The sequence below is a fragment of the Polyergus mexicanus genome, unplaced genomic scaffold (genome assembly GCF_030449975.1).
Source record: "Polyergus mexicanus isolate NDT 795.1 unplaced genomic scaffold, iyPolMexi1.0 SCAF_11, whole genome shotgun sequence".
In the NCBI taxonomy this organism is placed as follows: Eukaryota; Metazoa; Arthropoda; class Insecta; order Hymenoptera; family Formicidae; genus Polyergus; species Polyergus mexicanus.
Genome location: NW_027223331.1, coordinates 1,118,848 through 1,140,235, shown reverse-complemented (window position 1 = coordinate 1,140,235; position 21,388 = coordinate 1,118,848). Strand labels below are relative to the sequence as shown.

At 38.1% G+C, this 21,388-nt stretch overlaps 1 protein-coding gene across 3 annotated transcripts in view; it reads right to left on the bottom strand.

The window, feature by feature from the left end:
* Neur (E3 ubiquitin-protein ligase neur) overlaps positions 1-21,388 on the bottom strand; it is a 61,085-nt gene that overhangs the window by 25,125 nt on the left and 14,572 nt on the right. The window contains exon 1 of one of the 3 annotated variants that reach the window (XM_070304531.1): positions 1,622-2,805. The exons of the other annotated variants lie outside the window; for them this stretch is intronic. Coding sequence (XP_070160632.1) covers positions 1,622-1,919 — 298 coding nt within the window. The 5' untranslated portion in view covers positions 1,920-2,805. Of the gene's footprint in view, positions 1-1,621; positions 2,806-21,388 lie in introns of those variants that run through there. 3 annotated transcript variants of the gene reach the window in all.

Here is a 21,388-nt window from a genome sequence, read left to right as displayed (position 1 = left end):
AAACGTATCGTTTAACTTAATTTTTTCTGTGTTGTTTTATTTATTTTTTCTTATTTATTTATTATATATATATTTATTTTTTTTTCACCTGAGGGATTGAAAACTCGCGCGCGTAGAAATAAATAAAGATAATGATTGGAAGCATCTTCGGCGTCCCGGTTACAGCCGAAATTCGCCGTGATAAGACGTCGCGAAAGATGGATATCGAGGACAAAAAAAGTGTCGCGCGAGCTAAGGGGCTAAGGAGGGGGAGAGGGGGGGAAGGGGGGATGGGGGAAGGGAACTTTCCAGTTACTTTGCGAGAACATTGTCGTCGACAATGCCGCAACTCGCGGAAGAGAGGATCATCGAAGGGAGGATATCCGATGAGATAGGGAGGAGCAGGGAGGAGCAGGCCAATGAGAAACGTTATCCTCTTGTTCCCGGCTCCCTCGCGAAATCCAACGGATTAACCATTGAAGGGAAAGTCGGTCAGCGATACATAGCGACCAAGCTACGAGCTTCCCGCGAAATGAGCTTTTACCAAATGTCAATGGAAATGAGCGCGATAATACGACTCTGAAATCGGGACAACCGGGAGGAAATGACGTCCCTTTGTGCAGCCAGTGCTTTTCAACCCATTTCTGTCGCATCGCATCTCTCGGCCTTGCGTATCGATCGCGGATTATGAATTTATCATTATCCTGGAAAGTTAATGATATTTATATAAATTTTATAATTTTTCTTATTATAATTATAATAATAATAATTATTATTATTATTGAAGAAGTTTACTCTTTCATAGAAAATATTTCGTTCTTTTATCAATGTAAACAGTTTCTTATCGCATATAAAATATGTGACTTATAAATATCTTTTTTATAAAAATTGCAAAATTTTTATATATAAATCAAATTTAATTCGAACGGATATCGAGAAAAGGCGATGAAAAAAGTTCTATTAGAAAGCAACTCGCTCTACGAGTATCTTTTTATGTATCGCTAGAAAACTGATGGTTTGATTTTTTTCTCGAAATATAGCGAAAAGTTAAAGGCGTAGTAGATGCGTCGTCAACAATTATTGGACTTGCGGTGCGATAAACCACTGATGGACCGCAGGAAATAAAATTGCCAAAATTGTTTCTCGCTCGTTCTAGAATTTAGAGATTCGTTCCTCGATGATGAGAGTTCGTCGCTCCATGCTATCCGCAATATTCATCGGAGCGATCGATAAATTCAATTTTACAACCATCGATTTGAATATAGATCACTTTGGCGAGAGTTTGCGCGATATACAGGGTGATCTATTATACTAGTATATTAATATTCCATATTCGATGGACTTGGGGAAGTCAATATTTTCTCAATTAAATTCTCAAAATTAAAGTTCGCCAATGGGCGAAAGATATGCGAAATACAAAAATCAAAATTAATATCTATGTACAATCGGCACAATATATTTCCTGTTCCATCAATGTCAATGGAGATCTTCCCGAATGTCATTGACCGATAAAATGGGATGAGAGCCGCGTAACATCGGCTGTGATCGATCAACGGATCGATCGATCGGTGATCGCATGATCAACCGTGCGATGACCGGAAAACGTCAAAGACAATGAGGAAGAGATGGAGGTGTGGCTCACCTAGACCCATCTTGCGCTTGAGCTTCTTGAGCACTTTCATCTTGCTGCGCAAAGGTGCCAGAATGTTGTTGTCGCCGCTGTTGTTATGCTGCGGCGACGCGCTCCCAGGTGCGTGCTTGCCGTGATGGTGATGGTGATGATGATGATGATGGTGCTGATGATGATGCTGATGATACGGCTCGCCGCTGGTTTGCTGCTGCTGTTGCACGCTCGCGCCGGAACTGCCGACGTGGCTGCAGCAGTGACAGGGATGGCTGCTTTTGCTGCCCTTGACCACGCACTCTCCGGACACCCCCATAAATGTGGTCGTGCTGCTCCCCCGAAAGAGTCAGGCGCGAAAATCCACGGCGAGATAGAGACGGAGGGATAGAGAGACGGAAAGAGAGATAGAGAGAAACAGGAGGACGATGAAGTTAAAGTACGACGGACGTAGCTCACTGACGATCGCACTTTCGGACACTGATCGTGAGGACGAAATTATTCCTTCCGTTTCCTTCACACCACTGTGCTCGACTATCAATCGTGAAAAGCTACGTGAGGTTTCAAAGCGCGAAGAGATTGCCCGATGAAGAAACGAGGCGCCAGAAATTAAACGTGACTTGATAACGTCTGACGGTTTGTCCGGATCACTATATATTAAAACCTTCAATCCGACAGCAGAGAGGAGAGACTGTCGCGGAGGACCGCGTGTCACGGCGACGAGTGACGAATGAATCGCGAATCGCCTACGTCTCCCGTCGAGCGCCCTGGGACGACTGACTGTTTTCTGTCGCGGAGCGCGATAGTATTGCCGCAACGCGCGCGAGCCGCCGTCCAATGATACCGCGCCGATCCCCACCGGTTTCAAGGTGGTGGAAACACATGGAGGGGTGATTGGCACCTGGTGGACAGCTGCCCCTTACCTGGCCGCGATGCACCCGGCCACCCCGACGCGCGAGACCAGCACACGGGATACGTCGTCGCCTGGGGTTAGATATAGTATACAAAGTTATCGTCCATTGGACGAGAGAAACTTCGACTCTTCTCCCCGTTAATTTCTCGACCTTCACGATCGGTTCGCATGAGTCTCCTCCTCATAATTTTACCCAATTTTATCCATCGATTGAAGTTAATGAACAAAAGAGTCCAATTATACGATAATTAAAAATACATTTTAAAAGTGTGTCGTCTAATGAGAAACCTGAAATATTGAAGCTACGTCGTCGTATTTTAACTCTACTAATGATTTTTAATTCCCTAATGATTTGATGACTTATAGATTCTTTAGAATATTATTAAATATTTTTTTTTTAACTATTTTTATAATTATTTATAGAAATAAATAATAGCAACAAGTCAATTAAAAGAGAGATCGCGGCAATAATCACATTTGTCTTTTGCCCTGCGACTCTCGACTCGGAGCATATCCAGAGAAAGATCGTATTTCCATGAGACTCGAGATGCGTCTCTTATCCCATGACGGTACAAACCGAGATCTTCGCGAGCTACGAATCATATAATAAAAAAAGAGGACAAAATGATATTCGTGGCGAAAGAATTTTATACAGGTACCCATATATCCCTTCAATTCGCTGTACTTTAAAACTCGTTCAAAATTCTGTGCCTGACGTTTCGTTTAATTTCCATACGGGCTCTCTTTTACGGAGATGCTATGGAAATGATTTATATTAATGCAACACCGAAGAAAATATTTTAATTTTTTTTAGTATTTTTCTTAACAGCGACCAAGTTAACGACGTTACAGGAGAGAATGTACGGAAGGTCCTTTGGGAGATACATCACTGCTAGTATTTTCTCCTGTAGGACGAGATTCGATTCGCGCGAAGGAGACACCGAATCGACTTACGCGCGAAAAGAAACGTCGTTACGGCCAGAGGGAATTGGATCCGTATCGAGGTGTTGACGAGGTGAAATCGAAGTCTCGACGATCGATACAAGAATGGATACTCGCGAGAATCTCGATAGTTTTTATTTCCTGCGCGCAATCTCTGATATAAACATAAATGGGCGAGCGATAAAAACATTAATGGCTTAACGTAAAATTGAGTTAAATTATTGATTCTGATACGAGAAGAAAGAGCTGGGAAGAAATGATTATTATGACGCTGCTAAATATAGGTATATGTCCGGGTAACCCTTCATATCGATGACCTCGTTCACATTTCTCGCCCTATTTCGCTTTGTGTCGTTAAATGACTTGTGCGACCCCATCATCGGTAACTCGAATTTCGCGTCGAACCAACAGGTTGCGGTATCAGCGCAAGGTGCGCTCGATATATTATGCACCCTTGCAAAGTGCACGAGCGCAGTGGCAGTTAATATAAAAGATAAGAACTATTGCCACTTTTTGCTTCTCTTCATCATTACTTACAGAAAAAATAATATATTAATCCGATCAATATTTTACGAGTGCTCGTAAAATAATTGTGTAAAAATATTCAGCAAGAGAGAGAGAGAGAGAAAAGTCGCACGAAGAAAGGTCGAGAAAATTACCTGCATTGAATAAGACAATAGTCTGAACGGTAAGATAATAAATGGCTCTTTATCAACATCATTCATTGTTTTAGCGGATAACGAGAAGAAACGTCAAACGCGACGGAATGTTAAGTGCAAATCAATGGGATTCTTTTTTTTATACTTTTGCGCGGGACGTGAAAGATACGTGCTCGGCGCGTATCTAGCGTCAAGAGTAAATAGGCGGGCACCCAAGAGTCAGATCAAACAGGCACCTTCTTACGGCACCTACGCGAGTACGATTACCTCGACGAAAAGAGGCTTGTCACGCCGCGCGATTTCCACGCACCGTACCTTCGCCGCGCGTGCGCGTGTCATGCGGACATTTTATTCACTCGTGCATCCGTATGGTATTATATTCGTGCGGCAGTAGGAAAAGAGGAGAGAGAAAAGACACACGCATTCTCTCTCTTTCTCTTTCGTAAGATGGGAAATATGCCCACGGCACCGTGGCTGCGACTTCCTTTCGCACATCCTTTTCGTCGACACCGGCGTACCTATCGCGATTACACGCGATTAACGAACGCTTTTTGTTCGCCTCGGATTCATTCATCAAACCAACGATCGATAAAAGACTTAAGGATGTTTTTTAGCTGTACAATAGTAGCAAAAAATGTCAAAATTTAAAAAAAAAAAACATTTCTTATGTTTATTATACTGTTTGAAAAATCAAATAAATAAATCTGGATTATTAAAAAAATTAAAATAATGATTTGTAACGTCTTTGTAAAGGAAAGAAATTGTAATTAATATTTTTCCTAATTTATGACAAAAATATCTGAGCGTGAATACCCCCTGAAATCAACTGCAAGAAACATAGAAAAATGAGTAATTTGCAGAAAGAGAGAGAAAGAGATAATATTTTTCTACAATTTTTAATAAATAATTTTAAAACGAGTAAGTGGATCTAAATCAAGTGCACAAATATTTATTAGACTTTTTTTAATATATGCGAAAATTTTTATTTCGTTGACAATGTTTTTTTCCTTGTCACAAATTTCTCAATAAGTGCTACAATACCCGATTTCTCACAAAAATCAATACTAACTTTAAACTCGAATAATTTCCAAACCGTTAAGAGAATTGCTCGGATTTTGCACAGATACTCAGAAGAAATAGTTTACGAAATTTTCATGCTTTGATATCAATATTTTGACATATGACATATACATCCTTAAAGCCGGAAGCATAGAGCGTCTTAAGTTTCGAAAACTTTGTTAAAAACGTATGGAAACAATTTTACTTAAATGTAATAAAAATAAGATAATATATATAAATAAATATTTTGCATATATTTTAATTAAATATAATAAAAATAAGATAATCGGAATTTCATTAGTACCTGCGATGACCCGTTTCCATAGAATGTTTGATATTCATAGGAAATCTTTTATTCATCTGAGGGACGAACGATTTAACCATCTAATTACGACGGAGGAGAAAATAATTGTGAGACGGCCGAAAGAACTTCTTACGAAGCTCCTTAAATTAATTCCCCGCTCGTATCTCGTTATATCCCCGCTATACGTGGACACGCACATGCGAAAACCGCGGATATTGTTCCCCTGCACGTGAACGATCAGTACACGCGCACGCACTCGGCCCGTATGCGGTTATTTATATGCACGCGTGCGCGCACGCGTTTCTTTGCACGTCGCTGTACGATGATGATAATGGATCTCGTTGACCGCGCACGCATAGACGCGTGAATTTCAGGACGTGAAAAGGAGATTTGCTGGGAGCAATATTGAGAAAGGGAAAAAAAAAAGGTTTAAAATATATCTTCCGTCAATGGCACAAAAAAAAGAAATCAATATACAGGGTGTTCCAAATCAGGTCAATGAAACTTCGGGGTCTTATAGGAAATTAAATTTGGAACAAAAAGATTCCTATAAATAGGAATCCGGAAATGTTTCGTTAAAAAATTATAGTTAATAAACTGTAAGTAATTAATTATGTAAGCAATTTAAAATTTAATAAGAACATTTTTATGTATGCATTCGCAATGTTTGCACTACGAACGGAATGTTTACACAAAGATCATCGAAAGGTGGTTTTTTTTTTTCAAGTTTCTGCTGTTTTCGTCGTTTTGTGCTTATTTTCTTTTAAACGCCTTATCAGAATTAAATGAAATTGGTGTAATTCAGTTTGTTATTTAATTACCCATCAGATTTATTTCGTTATTTTTGTAAAACGAGTGAAGAATTTTGAAGTTATTTTTAAAAATCATATGATTTTTCGAAATTTATTAGCTATAACTTTTACAGGAACACCCCATATATATATATATATTGTCAATATATCGTGTACTTAATATGTAAATAAATTTGAATCCTGTGATATATATACGCACAAGCGATTATAAAATTGAATGATGGGGTAAGCAGAAATTTTGCATCTTTGTATATTTGATTTAACGTTTCTTATATAAAACGAAATGTAATAAAGTTATAATATCTTTTGCTAAGAATTTTTCGACGCCAACAATTGAACGTTGACGTAACTCTCGTTTACCCTCTACGATTTCGCGGGGGTACACGTAAAACCTCGCAAATCCGGCCGCAGCCTCGAGGAAACGGAGACACGCCTCGGTAGCTCATTCGCCACGTTCACGAAACTTAAAATCCGACCGACGACACGTTTTGGAGAACGCTCGAAGAAATACGTAACATATAATTTACTTGATGTTCCCGCAAGAGTGCTTGAATTCGGTATAAAAATTTGATTCGTAATATCTGCAAAATTTGTTCTCTCGTTTTGTAGGATATAAAAAAATTCTTCTTTTATAAAAGAAAAAGATTTGACAAGAAAAAAAATATATTGCCAGCGAAATAAAAATTTGCGCACACATTAATAGAAAACTCTACTAAACATTCGTGCAAAACTTGCTTCAAATTCACTTACTCGTTTAAAAATTATTTATTAAAAATTATAGCAAAATATTGATAATATAATTTTTGTTATAAATTAGAAAAATATTAATTACCACTCTTTCCCTTTATAAAGACGTTAAAAATCATATTAGTTTGTGATACTTTAATTCTTTTTTAAATCCAAATCTATTTATTTTTCATTTTCCAAACAATATAAATAAAATAGATAAGAAATGTTGTTCTCTTTTTAATTTTAATAGCTTTTTACTTCTATTGTACAGCCAAAACGTGCTTAATTTTCCGATCTTTCATCTTTAATAAACCAATCGAAATGATAGCGAACTCGCTGCAAGGGGGCCGAGTGCCTTTCCACATTCATTTCTTTTCGCAGAGTAAGGGATTACTTCGGTCCGGCATCTGTCTGCCACGTCGTCTCGACATTCGCGCGACGTGCCCCTCGCAAGCAACGCGGCGGCGAAATCGCTCGGATCGCGGCGCAGATGCGTTTCCTTATAGGGATTCCCAGCGGCGAGGATGTCAGCGGGCGCGGCGACCCGTGTGTATATAACATAATGTGAAATAGCGGAAGAAAGGCGGATGGCAGGAAGTCGGAGAGACTGGCGCGTGCGCCGCGTCGCTCTCCCTCGTCCTCGTGAAAATATAGAAGACGGGGAAGGGAGAGGCGAGGGGGGAAGGAGGGAGATTTCAGAAGTGTATTGTCTCGGCTCGGATTACTATATACATATATATATATATATATATTATATATGGCATCCCCGAAGGAGAAGGGACGGATCCTCCAACGGTTGCTAACCTCCCCCGTGGCTCTCGATTTTCTCCCGACTCGCAGCTGATCCCGCGACCGCAATATTTCGATCGACCAATCTCACATTTCCAACGCAAATATATCTCTCGCGATCTCCCTCCGCTTCGTCGAATGTTGCGATGAATTCATCGTCGTTGTACAATTATTATTTGAATTTGTTCTGACAGATGGTGAGAGACGGTGTAAAATAAAATTAAAAAATAAAGAATAAAATATATGGATGAATTTGAGGTAAGAAGATTCTGAGACTCGCAATCTCTTTTAATTGGCTTGGTGTGAGCGTAGTGTCAAATAATGAAGACACGATGGTCGGCAAGGAGACGTGGAGCCTCCGTTGCTTTGAGCGAGGAAGCGGAGATACGCTTGGCAACTCTTAGACGGAATTGACTCTCGCGTCGAATCGGCAATGCGTCTGAAAAACAGTCCGTTCGAGTACGATAAATTTGGGATATTACGCACAATGTCTCGTAAAAAGTATGCGTGCAACGCTTTTCGCTGGCGTTGTTACGATCCCATTCATAATTCTGCGTGTCTCTATTATCTTCGAAAGTAACGTTTCCGGAGAAGTTACGCGAGCCCCAACTCTCATTCAAGTTTTTTTTTTTTTTTTTTAAATGATGAAAGAAGGCAGAGACGCGTTTTGGAAAATATAACATTAATTTTACAAAGCGATATTACAATTCACGAAAGAAGGAAAGTAATTATTGTACGATTTGAAATTAAATAGGCGTAAAAAAGAAATTATGCGTATCAAATATATATTTTTTTTTTCTCTTCGCTTTTATAACGCGTTCACATGCGACAATATTACAGATATTAAAGCACAATATGTGCTTTGACACACTGTGCGCTTTAAGAGGTATGGCACTGAAGACACGAGTCTCTAGACCAAGTTGACCCCATTGTACTACAATCATCCTATTATCACTCAATTTGTCGGGATAGTGCACGTGTACGTGATATTATAAAGAAAGTACGTTGTACTTAATATCATTGAGAATATTGCTAGGAAAGTAAGGATAATCGACTTATATAACTAATTTATATCTTATTTATATCCGTCATTCTATCGATAAGACAATTTATTTAAGTTACTATATATATATATATAATAATAATAATAATAATAATAATATCTTTCCACAAAAATCAATTTGTGTTGGGGAGATAAATTTAAATTTAATATTTAAATTATATTACTCTTTTAGCGAAATGATATCGACATTAAAATAATAGTAAATTAAATAATAATTTAATATTAATCGCCTCGTGTGTTAGCGATTAAAGATTAAATATATCGATTGTGTTTCCAAAACACGCATAGATATCTCTGCGAAATGCGACCAACTCTAGAAAGAGAGTTTTATTTTATTCGCGGTACAATTAAACACATATGCCGGCAGCTGCATACGGGCGTTATCCTCTGTGTGTCGCGTAATGATCCTTCAGCTGTCACCATATCATTCGAGACGACGAAATGCCCGGTCTCTCGTTGCCGCGGACAATACCTAAACGCACCTGTCCGGCGATGCCAGGAAGCTCCCGATGCTATGTAATACTATCTAGCGTCGATACATGAGGAAAGACATCCTTCTCTCCTTTATGCCGGTCACGACTTTATCGGACATTCGCTGACAAAATCGAAAACGAATGACCGATCGAATGGGCGAATTTAAATTCAATAAGAAAGCGCGTCGTGAAATGAGGACAATTATGTTGCACGAGGCTGATAAGGGCGGCATCGTCTCAAGACTAAAGATTTAGGAACACATATAACGCATTATAAATTAGACGATGTTAAATAAATGCGCAGAGATAGAGCGGAAGAAGAGCAGCCCGAAAACACTTTACGAGAAGTGTACGAAGGACGGTTTGTCGAGCGAGTTTAAAAGGCGTTCGCAAATGGGATTAAGTAAGCCGCGAGAAAAGCGCGCGAGATATACGGACTGTTAAGAGACAATCGCATAAGGCGTAATCGGCTTTTTGGTAGCGACAAAGGAGACCATTATCTCGTTGCTCAAATAAACCGCTTATCGCCGCCCGTTATACAGACTAAAGGATAGGCTGTGTCAAAAGTAATCTGCAGAACATACAGTGTAATGATTTTCTGTCTGATCTGTCTCGTCATATATTTATTGATATTTTAATAATGCTTTTCACTTTTGACAAGCACGAATTTTTTTTTCGGGTCGTACAAACTCCAAATCGAAAGTATATTATAGATGTTTGTAGTTCAAAGTCAAAGAATTGTAAGAAATTATGCTGCTTTTTCAAAAATAATTCTTTTGTGTGTATATATATAAAAAAAAGGATTTTATTTTAATAATAAATCTTCATAAAAATTTTGAATTCTTGATATCATTTATCTCGCAAAAATTGCATCGCGATATTTGAAGAAAACGGACATATGCAGGGTGTCCTCAATTTAAATGGCAAAACTTTAGAAGCGCGTAAGGGAGCGGAAAGCTAAGACAGAAAAGTCCTTTAGAGGTTTGCTCGTTTTTGCCCCATTTTGGAGAAAAATGCAAAAAAAGAAACAAAACAAGTTTTCGTTCTTTTACTTATTTATTTACATTTTATTTATGTTATCATCTATTTAATGCAGATATTGTTCAAAATGTTGCCCTCTCGCAGCGATGCAAGCGTTACAGTCTAGCACTGTCCTCATTAATTGCAGCTAGACATTGTTCTAGTGATATTTCGTGCACTGCATCTATGATGCGGTCTCTTAATTGCTCTCTTGAATTGATTGGCACCGTAAAGAATAACATCGAGTGTTTATATATGTAAGGAACGTTGAAGCAAAAAGTTTATTCGGTGCCAATCAACTCAAGACAGCAACTGACAATGAGAGATTGAATTTTTGCGATTTTCTCTAAAATGGAGAAAAAACGAGCAAACCTCTAAAGGACTTCTCGTCTTCATTTTTCGGTCCCCTACACGCTCTTGAAGTTTTGCCATTTAAATTGGGGACACCCTGTATAATAATAAAAATTCTAAACACTTTATCTCGTTTCTCGCGAATATAATTCAGATGACCATATTTGTGAGCCAATTCATTCAGGCTACACATCCAGGAGACGTCGTCGAAAATAGTAATATGGTCATGCCGTCCGCTTTACGCCAGGAAGTCCGAGCGCAGGTCGCGTGATTACCGGTATAACGTCTGCTAACAAAATGTAACATTCCAATAACCGCACGGAAAAGCGAGCACATGCGTGCCCCCGCAATAGTTACGCCACAAGTGAACGGCATATGTAACTTCGTTGTTGTTGAGCGACTGATCCAATACACCAGGCTCGCGCGCCGCGAATGATGAAGAAAGTTTAACCGTTTTTCGACGCGCGATCTATTAAATTTATATAGATTAAAACATGAGCAATATTTTTCCCAAGTCGTATATTAAGAGGTTACATATCTGACTGGTCTAAATCGAAATTAGCAAATTTTTATTATAGGTAAAATTATGTTTTATTAAACAATGAAAATACATGCCTTGTAGAGTAATCTTTTGAGAATATCTCCCCAAAGTTTCAATAAAAAATATCAAAAATTGATATGACTGGCAGCTATTTTATTTGGAAGAAAAAAAAATTCCCTTAAACTAGATGAATAAAACTTGTACTTGTCGTGGGATTTTTTCGATTTATGATTTAGTTTTTCTTTTATAAATAAAAAAAAAAAGATCTATTTTTAGTCGAAAATCGTATTTTTCGCTACGAATCGCTGCCATTTTTCGAAAAATTAATATTTTCAAAATCGGCTATGACAAGTACTAGTTTTATTCGTCTAATTTAAAGAAAAATTTGTGTTTTTTATTTTAAATGAGAGGAGAGAGAGCTATCTCTGGTACCGCGAGCGCCGTTTTTAAAAACACCGTTCGGAAAAATAACTGCCAGGACTTCAATTTTTGATATTTTCTATTGAAATTTTGGGGAGATATTTTCAAAGGACTACTCTACAAGACATGTATTTTAATTTTTTAATAAAACATAATTTTGGCCACAATAAAAATTCGTTAAAAAATTTCGACCTAATTTTAATTCTATCAAAGATATGTAACTCTTTAATGTAAGTAAGGAAGTTTTCCTTATCGCTCATTTTTTGTAGATTTTCGTTCAATGTGTCAAACGAATCTCCTTTATGTTTATTAAGCGCAGGAAATGGACGAATTAGAATTCCGAATTCTTTTTCGGAAATAATTTTTTTCGACAATCCCAAGATGTACTTCATTCACTACGCGCGTTCTGGTTACGCAAAGCAGATGTTCGAGATCTTAAAAGATGAAGACGGACTTCCCACCTTGAAAAAATGCCGAGACGAAGAACAGGTGTTTGTAAAAAAATCTCCTCTAGAAGCTCAGAATCGATCCTTGTGCGAGAAAGCCTAATTTTATTTAACTCTGTCCCGTATATTTGCAATTTTAATCGATGATTATTACGAAATTATAAAACAGACAGTTGTAATTAAAAACGCTCAGAAGAAAACTGCAACATTCGAGATATCAGATGCGCCTTCCTGACGATAGATCGCGTCGATTTTCTTTCCTCGCAGCTGGTCGCCTCTCGGCTTTTGTCACTGCTAAAGAACGACGAAGAAACTTGGTGCTCGTTGGTGAACCAACATGCCCATTCGATAATAGCTTTCTAAATCGCTTCGTATAGTCGAAAATCTTTTGTACGGACTTCTATCGAAAATCACAGGGCGTGATACACAAGGACAAGATCGGCGTCTTTACTGAAAACGCAAGGAAGATGGATGCAGGTAGTTGCATTCGTCGAGCTATTATTCAAAATAATGTTCAGAAATCTTGGCACGTGCGTGAAAAATTATATCGTTGCGTGAAATAATTTGGAAGCAAGGCAAGAAAAACAAAATTTCTTTTCACGTTTTTTTCTTTTCTTTTTTTTCTTTGCGAGAGATCTATCGTGATTTGTCATATTATCCGAAATAGATGCTCAAGTAGGCGGAGAATCGATATCTACGATTAGGAAATATTGAAATCGTGGCAAATGTCAATACGTGAAAAAATATTAAATAAATTTCTCGATATTAGATTTCGTAAGACGCGACGCGACGCGACCCTTTACGGAACGCATCCCTTTTAAACGGCTGCTTTTCTTATACCTGCAAAGATGACGGAAGATTTTTCGGGGAACGACGCAATATCTGCCTTCGACTTTAAATCACCGAGGCAGGTAAAAATACTTCACCGGAGAAACCGCTCCTCCGGCTGAGTCTCCGGACTCTTCCTATCAAAACAAAACTTTCTAGAGATTTAACTCTGAACCGTTATTTTCTTTACTCATACGTAGATAATGTTTATAATCATTGCGCGTAATTTTCATTACCATGCAACGATTAATTATCAGTAATATTAGAATTATCATTATTATCACGGTCATTATTATCAAAAAGATTTAACATTATTACAGTTATTATATCTTATTCCCTCGTGTTCGCTGACCGTACAATAGCCGTAAATAAGCTTTCACACATAAACTTTCTAATTAAAGCGCTCTTTTCTCGATTCCACGCCACACATTTTCTCAAACATTCATTGCTTCCTCAATTATGAATAAACTCTTAACCACCCTGGATCGCGTTTCCATCGCTCTTTAATCCCTCCCGGCTATTTTGCGTGGCGCGGAAGAACTTTCTTCCCGTGGCAACTATGCTCTTTCGAATCGAGAAGCGGCACGACAAAGGCTGCGTCAAAAAGGATGCGTGGCAGGTGCGTGCGCGTGCCCGTCGTCCAATAGTATTCGACCGTCGTATCACGCGCGTGTGCGCGTATATGTATACATTTTACGAGGAGTACGAACATATGAGACGACGGGAACGAGAAGACGAAGGAGGGTGGAGGGGGAAGAAGGGGGACGGTGGGAGGACTGCGATGCACCTTGCACCGGCCTCGATTCCATTGACAGAATTCCCCCGCTTGAGTTTCCTTGTACATAACGAAAAGGAAAGAAAAGAAGGAGGAGATTCCTTCGCGAATTAATTGCATGCTCGATGCAGATCGTCGCGGAGATAAGCGATGCGACATCGAGAGGTACGCGAATTCGCTTTCTTCGTGCAAAATGGAGAACCGGTTTTTTTTTTTTTTTTTTTTTTTTTTTTTTTTTTTTTCCCCATGCTCCGATGTCTTTCGAGAAGTGATCGCGTCTAAAAACACATAGTTAGATTAGCACATCTCGCTTGTTTATAAAAGCAAAAAATTTAGATATAAAAATGTCAACATCATTAATTATACGTTAGTTTGAAATTATTGAAGAAATATATTTCATGGATAATACAATTATTCATACGGATAATTTTATCTATTTATTCACGGATTACTATTTATTCACAGGTAACGTTACATCTGCACACTGAGGGACCCATTTCGTTAAATAAAAGAAAATTATTTGATTGAACAATTTTGTCGAGTGAAAATGTAATTTGGTTTTATTTAATAAAAATTACGCTACTGGAAAGAAGTTAAATGTTACACTAACAAACTATCATGCTTGCATGGAATTGTTTATCTGAATAAAATTTTGTTGTTGCGATAACAAACTCATCCATCTCATCGCGTTCTAAATAATTGTATTTGTTGCTTGAACTAAATCATGTTATGCAATGTAGCGTGATGTGCAGTATGCAGTGCATCTTCAATCATGGCGGATTCATCTGTCCGAGAAATACTGATTAATCTCTCGTTAACGACGAGAGAATTGAAAAGATGAAGAATATGATCTATGTATCTTTCTCTTATCGTATCACAAGAGACAACTATCAAGTAAATTTCTTGTTGAATATGGATAAATTTTAGTTGACGTAACAAAAACAAATGTAACTGCAGTTGGAAAATTTGGTAATACTAACACATAAATTGTGATTCAGTGAAGAAAATTAAAATAAAAAACAACCAAAAATTTAATTTTATACAATTAATAATTTTGTTCACTCAACCATATTTGTATGTTAGTATTACCAAATTTTCCAACTAAATTTTTTTTTGTCGTATTAACTAAAGGATTTGTTTGCTCATATCCAAACAAGAGATTTAGTTGATTCAAACAAATTTTATTTCATTCAACAAAATGGGTCTCTCTCAGTGTGTTATTAATAATGATGTCATATTGACACCGCACAATGATATAAGCTCGATCGAAGAAGTTGAAAACGCGATACGAAATATTCAAATACATGTCGTCAGAGAAGCTCTCATAATCTCTCATAAGAATCTTTATAAAAATGGTGTAATTTATCTATAATTTTTATTCCCTATCATTTTCTTTACAAGTTAAGCGTATAACTATGTGCTCGCTCAAGTCTCGCCATGTGAATGATATACCAAGACCGTGACATATAAACAGTAGCGTGCTAATGTTTACATATCGCAAAGGCCACATACCGTATGTAATATTTGATAACGAGATATACTGGCTCCCGGGCTTTCTTTTTTCCTGCGATTCGGGGATTCGTGTCCGAAAACAACCGATCGCCCATGCCTTAATGGGAATTGAGTCCACGGACGAGAGAATCCGACAGGTGATTAAGAACGCGATTAACGCTGAAACGGGAACGTTTATGCTGTCCAGTTATCGTCCACCTGATATAGGGTAGCGATCTCATTGCAGGCTCTGTTTACAGACCGCTGAATAGCAAGCAGGCGTTTGATTGCATCGTATAATGATGGAACTTATGCAAATAAAAAGGCGATCGTCTTACGCGACTTTGCGCTTGAAGAGAGAGCTATTTACATTTTTTTTCGTAGGGATATAACACTGAATTGACAACGAACTGGATTATTTAATTTTAACAAACGATATTATTTAATTAAAGGATTTGCAATTTTAGAGCGTATTTTTATTTTCCTTGCTTTCTTATCGCAATAAAAATTTGGAGAATTTTTGCTCTTGTTCTTTTTTAAGGATGTTTTGGCTCTACAATAGTAGCAAAAATTGTCAAAATTAAAAAAAAAAAGACATATTTCTTACGTCTATACTGTTTGAAAAATCAAATAAAGCAATCTGGATTATTAAAAAAATTAAAATATAAAATAATGATTTTTAACGTCTTTGTAAAAGAAAAAAATCGTAATTAATATTTTTCCTAATTTATGACAAAAACTTCTGAGCGTGAATATCTCCTGAAATCAACTGCAAGAAATATAGAAAAATGAGTAATTTGCAGAAAGAGAGAGAGAGGTAATATTTTTCTACAATTTTTAATAAATAATTTTAAAACGAGTAAGTTGGATCTAAATGAAGTTTTGCACAAATATTTATTAGAGTTTTCTTAATATATGTGAAAATTTTTATTTCGTTGACAATGTTTTTTCCTTGTCACAAATTTGTCACGCGATTTCCCACATGAATCAATACTAACTTTAAACTTGAATAATTTCCAAATCGTTAAGAGAATTGCTCAGATTTTGCACAGATAGTCAGAAAGAAATAGCAGAACAGCTTACGAAATTGTTATGCTTTTATCAATATTTTAACATATACATCCTTAAAAAGCGACGTTTGTACTTGCATTACAACTGACCACTCATAAGACTAATTACTTTATTGTCGGGGCACATACGTCACTTGTTCATTTTCGTTCTCGCATCTTTTCTTCGTTGTGTAGATCGATCGATAAAAATTCAAAATTTACCCGATAGTAATCGGCAGAATTAACGGTCTTTTCTTTGTGTCTGATTATCGCCAAACCTATATCCGCACGTATATGAAAAAAACGACTGATCCAGTGATTTATTATTATCGTCGCTGAATCTATATAAATATATTAAGCCTTGTAAAAATTTTTAAAGTAATACAAAATCAAATGGAGAAAATATGACTATTCCTGTTATTTAATTATAAAACAAACCCTTCGATTTTTAATCAGACAAAAAATGCCAATAATGACAAGATTATATTGTCGTTAAATTGAAAAAGCATAGGAATTCTGGACCATTGACACACTCATACCGTGTATATCGCGAGGGAAAAGCGCGCCGAGGAAACTGCGGACGAGCGAGAGGAGTCGGCACGTGCTACGCGACCGTTCGTGCGGAGTTTACCAAGAGATCGTTTAAACAAAGTTCATTACCTCAGGATCGTCACTCGCACAAAGAACGCCGTTGAGTCACCTCGAGTGTTTCGTCCGTCTCTCCTCGAATCCTCTTCATTCCGTAAGAAAGAACATCTCTCATTGCGTATTCACGAAGCAATCGTCGCGTCGTGCACGGGATCGTAGAGACATTAAATCTCGGCGAGACAACATGCGCGGTGGAAACTTTAACGCGATTCAAAAGTTATAGCAACTCTTGTCTCGAGAAAGAGAAAAACTGATTTAACGTCGAACTTAAAATTTTTCTCTCCAAGTGAATTTTAACGAAAATAAATAAATTCCGTATGTCAGGAATTTGCGCAGAAAAGATTTCTGTACAGATGTCTCCTCCCTCTTTTAATAAACTCTTGGAAACCTATTCACGTTACGTAATCAAAAATATTAAACGGCATCCATGGAAAACCAGAAGCGTGTTGAAAACCAGAAGCGCTCAGCTGGTTTTATTGGATTGCAGGGTTGACTGCGGGATTGAAAAGGGAACGCACGCTGCATAGCCTATGTACCACCTTTGGTTTATTCAAATATATTCGTACCCCTCTTTTCTCCCTCCGACATTCCGATATAGTTCATCAAACGGGGAGCCATTCTGGCGCCAGATGTTCCCCGCCTTCTCATCTTCCGACCGGGCCTTTTGCGCGTAGAAATTTTCATTATTCGCATGTCTATCGAGAAATTAATAAATTTAACAGAAGACATTCTAATTGCAGTATCATTTTGATAAGAAAATTCGTCGGGAAAATATAGCGCATGTGCTTAATTATTTAGCAATTAAAATAAATTTGTCATTTATTTAATTATATAAAATAAATATATTTAACTTTCTAAATAAAGTAATTTTTGCAAAACTATATATATGCAAAAATTTATAATTCAACATGTATTTGTCAGTCCTTGAATAGAGATAGCGACACGACAATATTTATTTAAATTACAGCAAAATAATTATTTTTTTATAAATTTATTTGCATTATTTATATTTATGTAATTAATTTATATACAAATTTTAAATCTTTTACATGATTATAGACGTTATTTTTCCGCGTATATAATTCCGAGAGACAAACAATCCCTTTCCCGCCGCGGATGCCGTGAAATGCAAAATCGTAAAAAGAAAACCGCGTGTCGGAGCAATTGAAAATGAAAAGCGGGATTCGGCATATGTTTACCAGGTGTAAGCAATTGTAGGCAGCAGGACGCGCGAACAGAATCGAAATGGCCCCAGATGCCTAAAATTGTTCGCTGAAAGTGCTTTCAATAGATTCCGATGAGCGTTCATTGCACGCTGGTCATGCAAAAGCGATACAGCTGTGTGCAAAAAGACGAATTGGCAAAAGGTAAAACGATTTTACGGCGTATCAAGTCGTGCAGCAAATAAAACTCGTCGAGAGAAAAATTTATAAAATTGTCCCAGGACAAATACAAACTCGTTGATTTTTCATCATGTAAGAAAAAAGCAAAACGACCCATCAGGTTCCGGATCGTTAGGCACGCAATAGAACTTTATAATAGAGGAACTCGAAAGTCCCTCCAAGAAACATCTTCAATCCAAAGGCCAGCCACTGGTTGTTTGCGTACGTAATTATGTAGACGATATTATAAAAGAATGAACAGTCTCGCTGCCCATGAACAGAGCATCATTACGGGCACAAAACTGACAGCAGCTTTACTAACACCTGTTTTAATGGATATACGATTAATAAATTAAGAGAATATATTCTTATTAATATTATTTTAATTTCTTATGACATTGCACAAGAAGTTTATTTAAATTGCTTTTATACAAACGCGTCTTCCAAATTTTTTTTTTTTTTTTTTTTTTTTTACCATTATGTAATACAATGAAAAATGCCTGTTCTCTTGCTTTTTCTCTTTTCTTTTATTTTATATATAAAAATTTTATAAAAAAATTTTTTTAATTTTTCGTCAATTTAATGAATTACTATAAATATATAATATTTATATAGCGAATATTATATATAATATTTATAGCGAATATTTTTTTTTTTTTGCAATGGACTTTTCAAACTCTGCATGCTTGATATTTTCTTTTCCGTACGATTTATCTTGATATCGCGTCGATAAAAATTTATTATTCGCCCCTTACCGCGGACGGAGCTACTTCTTCGTCGCGGTCAGAGAATGTCAGCTGCCTCCTGGGGTACCCTCAGCGAGGTACAAGCCAGACGCCATTGTTCGATTAACAATACTCAGCCGAACCGCTCACAACATATCCTATTCACATCAGCCACCCACTTTATATTACCCCTGTGCGCCTTCTTCCTTCGCGACTGGCGGAAAAGTGGAACCGGAACAGAGCTAACGTTAAATCCATTTAGTCTGCGGAAGAAGCTGTCACTCTTTTTCAACCAGATACCAGATGGCCTTTGAAAATATCTCTACGTGTCTTCTAGTTTGCCGATTTATTCTTCGACGAGAAATATGTATTTAATTTGTAATTTTTTTTTTTAAGATATAACCATGTGTGTATTATATAAATAATATATAAATTTCGATAAAAATTATAAATATCTCACCGCGCGATTTGGGATAAACGCGGAGGCCAATGGTCGAATCGTTAGGATCCGATTGTCCCGTCCGATTGATCGTCCGGTCGTTTACGAGTTTGGGGCAAATTGACGCATTGTCCGCGGGGACAATCAGCGGTCAGTCAATAGATAATGTGATTCTATCTCGAGCTATCTGGATCTTATTGTACACCGTGTAATGCGCTGCGTAATGGATAGCCGTCGATCTCGCTCAAGGATCGCAAGGAGGAGGCAAAAAACATCCCACTCTTCGGGGATACCTGTCTCGATGGATCGAGGAATATCGTGATAATCTCGTTAACGAAGCATGCAAGAGACGAAAGTCGTTTCTCATAAAAGAGTCAGCGGCACGCGCCACCAGGGTGTCAGCTGGTGAAGAATGCTGATCGCTGCCCATACGCTTTCGATTTTGTTGCAGCAGGTTTTTATCTCGGCGCAGTATCTCCCGTTCTCCATCCAACAACTCGCTACCGACATGACGAAATAGACGATGGTCCCTTTAATCGCTTATTCACGGAGAAAGAATTTTTCTTCGCGATTTTCTTTTTTATTACATTTTTTTATATTACAATTATTTCGATCACGTGGAAGTAAAGAACGCGAATTAGAAGAAGTGAAATCTCTCCGAGCACCTTGAAAACGATGTAATCGGAAACCTAGAAAAAGGTTCAACGTCCTTCGACCTTTAGGAGCCCGAGATCGTTTTCTCTGTCTCTTTCTTCCAGCATCTCCCTGCGTCATCATCATCGTCTTAAGTGTCTCCTACACCCTATATTTATCCCCACTATGGTGCCCATGCTGCCACGCGCCACCATGCTCCATTATTTTCTCACCAACATCCCGTCTCTTTCTTTTCTTCTCTCCCAGCCATCCTTGCCACCGCTACTCTCATCCCTTCTTTCCTTCTTTCGCTCGAAGCCCGACAGAGGCTCGACTCTTAAGGTCGAAATTCTCAACATCTGTCGAGCCTTCTACCACCGCCGTTAATACGTTCACTTGGTAACAACAACGTCCCGACAACCCTCGCCTGCTTCCTGTAATCCCCGAAGTTCTCTCTTCTTCGGATGGGAGTCGGAACAAGAAGCTTCCGAGCTGTCTCGTCTGTACGAGGATCAGCTTGACTTCCCGAAGAGTTATTTAGTTACCGCACGCGCGAATGCTTCTCACAAGAAACACGAACGGTCGTTGCCAGCTCAAGTATCAGCGTAAAAGAAGAGAGAATTTCTTCAAAATATATTTGTTATTGTTATTCGAAGTTATTCAAAATTATTAAAACTAATCGATCAGGTCTTTAAATACATATTGATTTATTTCCAAGTTACCAGGAATATTGTAACTATATAAGAGATCTCTATGAGCGTGCTCCTTTTGCGGAGTAACATACACAAATATAAAATCGCCAACTCGCGACAGGAGGAGGAGGAGGAGGCGATTCGAGAACGTCGGTCAAGCCGGACCCGGTAACATCTGCCGGCCCGTCTCGTGGCAGGTGGCGACTTATTCTCTTCTCTCCTCGCTCGTAAACTCGCTCCCGCACTCGTACCGTCCTCGTTATGCGCGATTCCCGTCGCGATCTCTCGTCTTCCTTGCTCCCGATCGTTCCGAGTTTCTTTCATAGTACGGGACGACGAGCCACGCGACAACGGCACGGCAGGCACGTGTCGGGGTCGCCACCATGGAGGGGGAAAAATGGCGCACAATCGCCTTAAGGGAGGCTGCGTATCCTGTTTGTCATTTATGCGCGACACCAATTCTCGTTGCCAGCGTCAAATTCTTGTACGAGCTCGTACTTCGAAACTTCATTGCGTAAAAAAGGAAGAACGAAAGACTCGTATCAGTTTGTCGAAGGATCTGATATAAATCGAGAGATCGCGAGTCGTGAAATATATATTTCTCC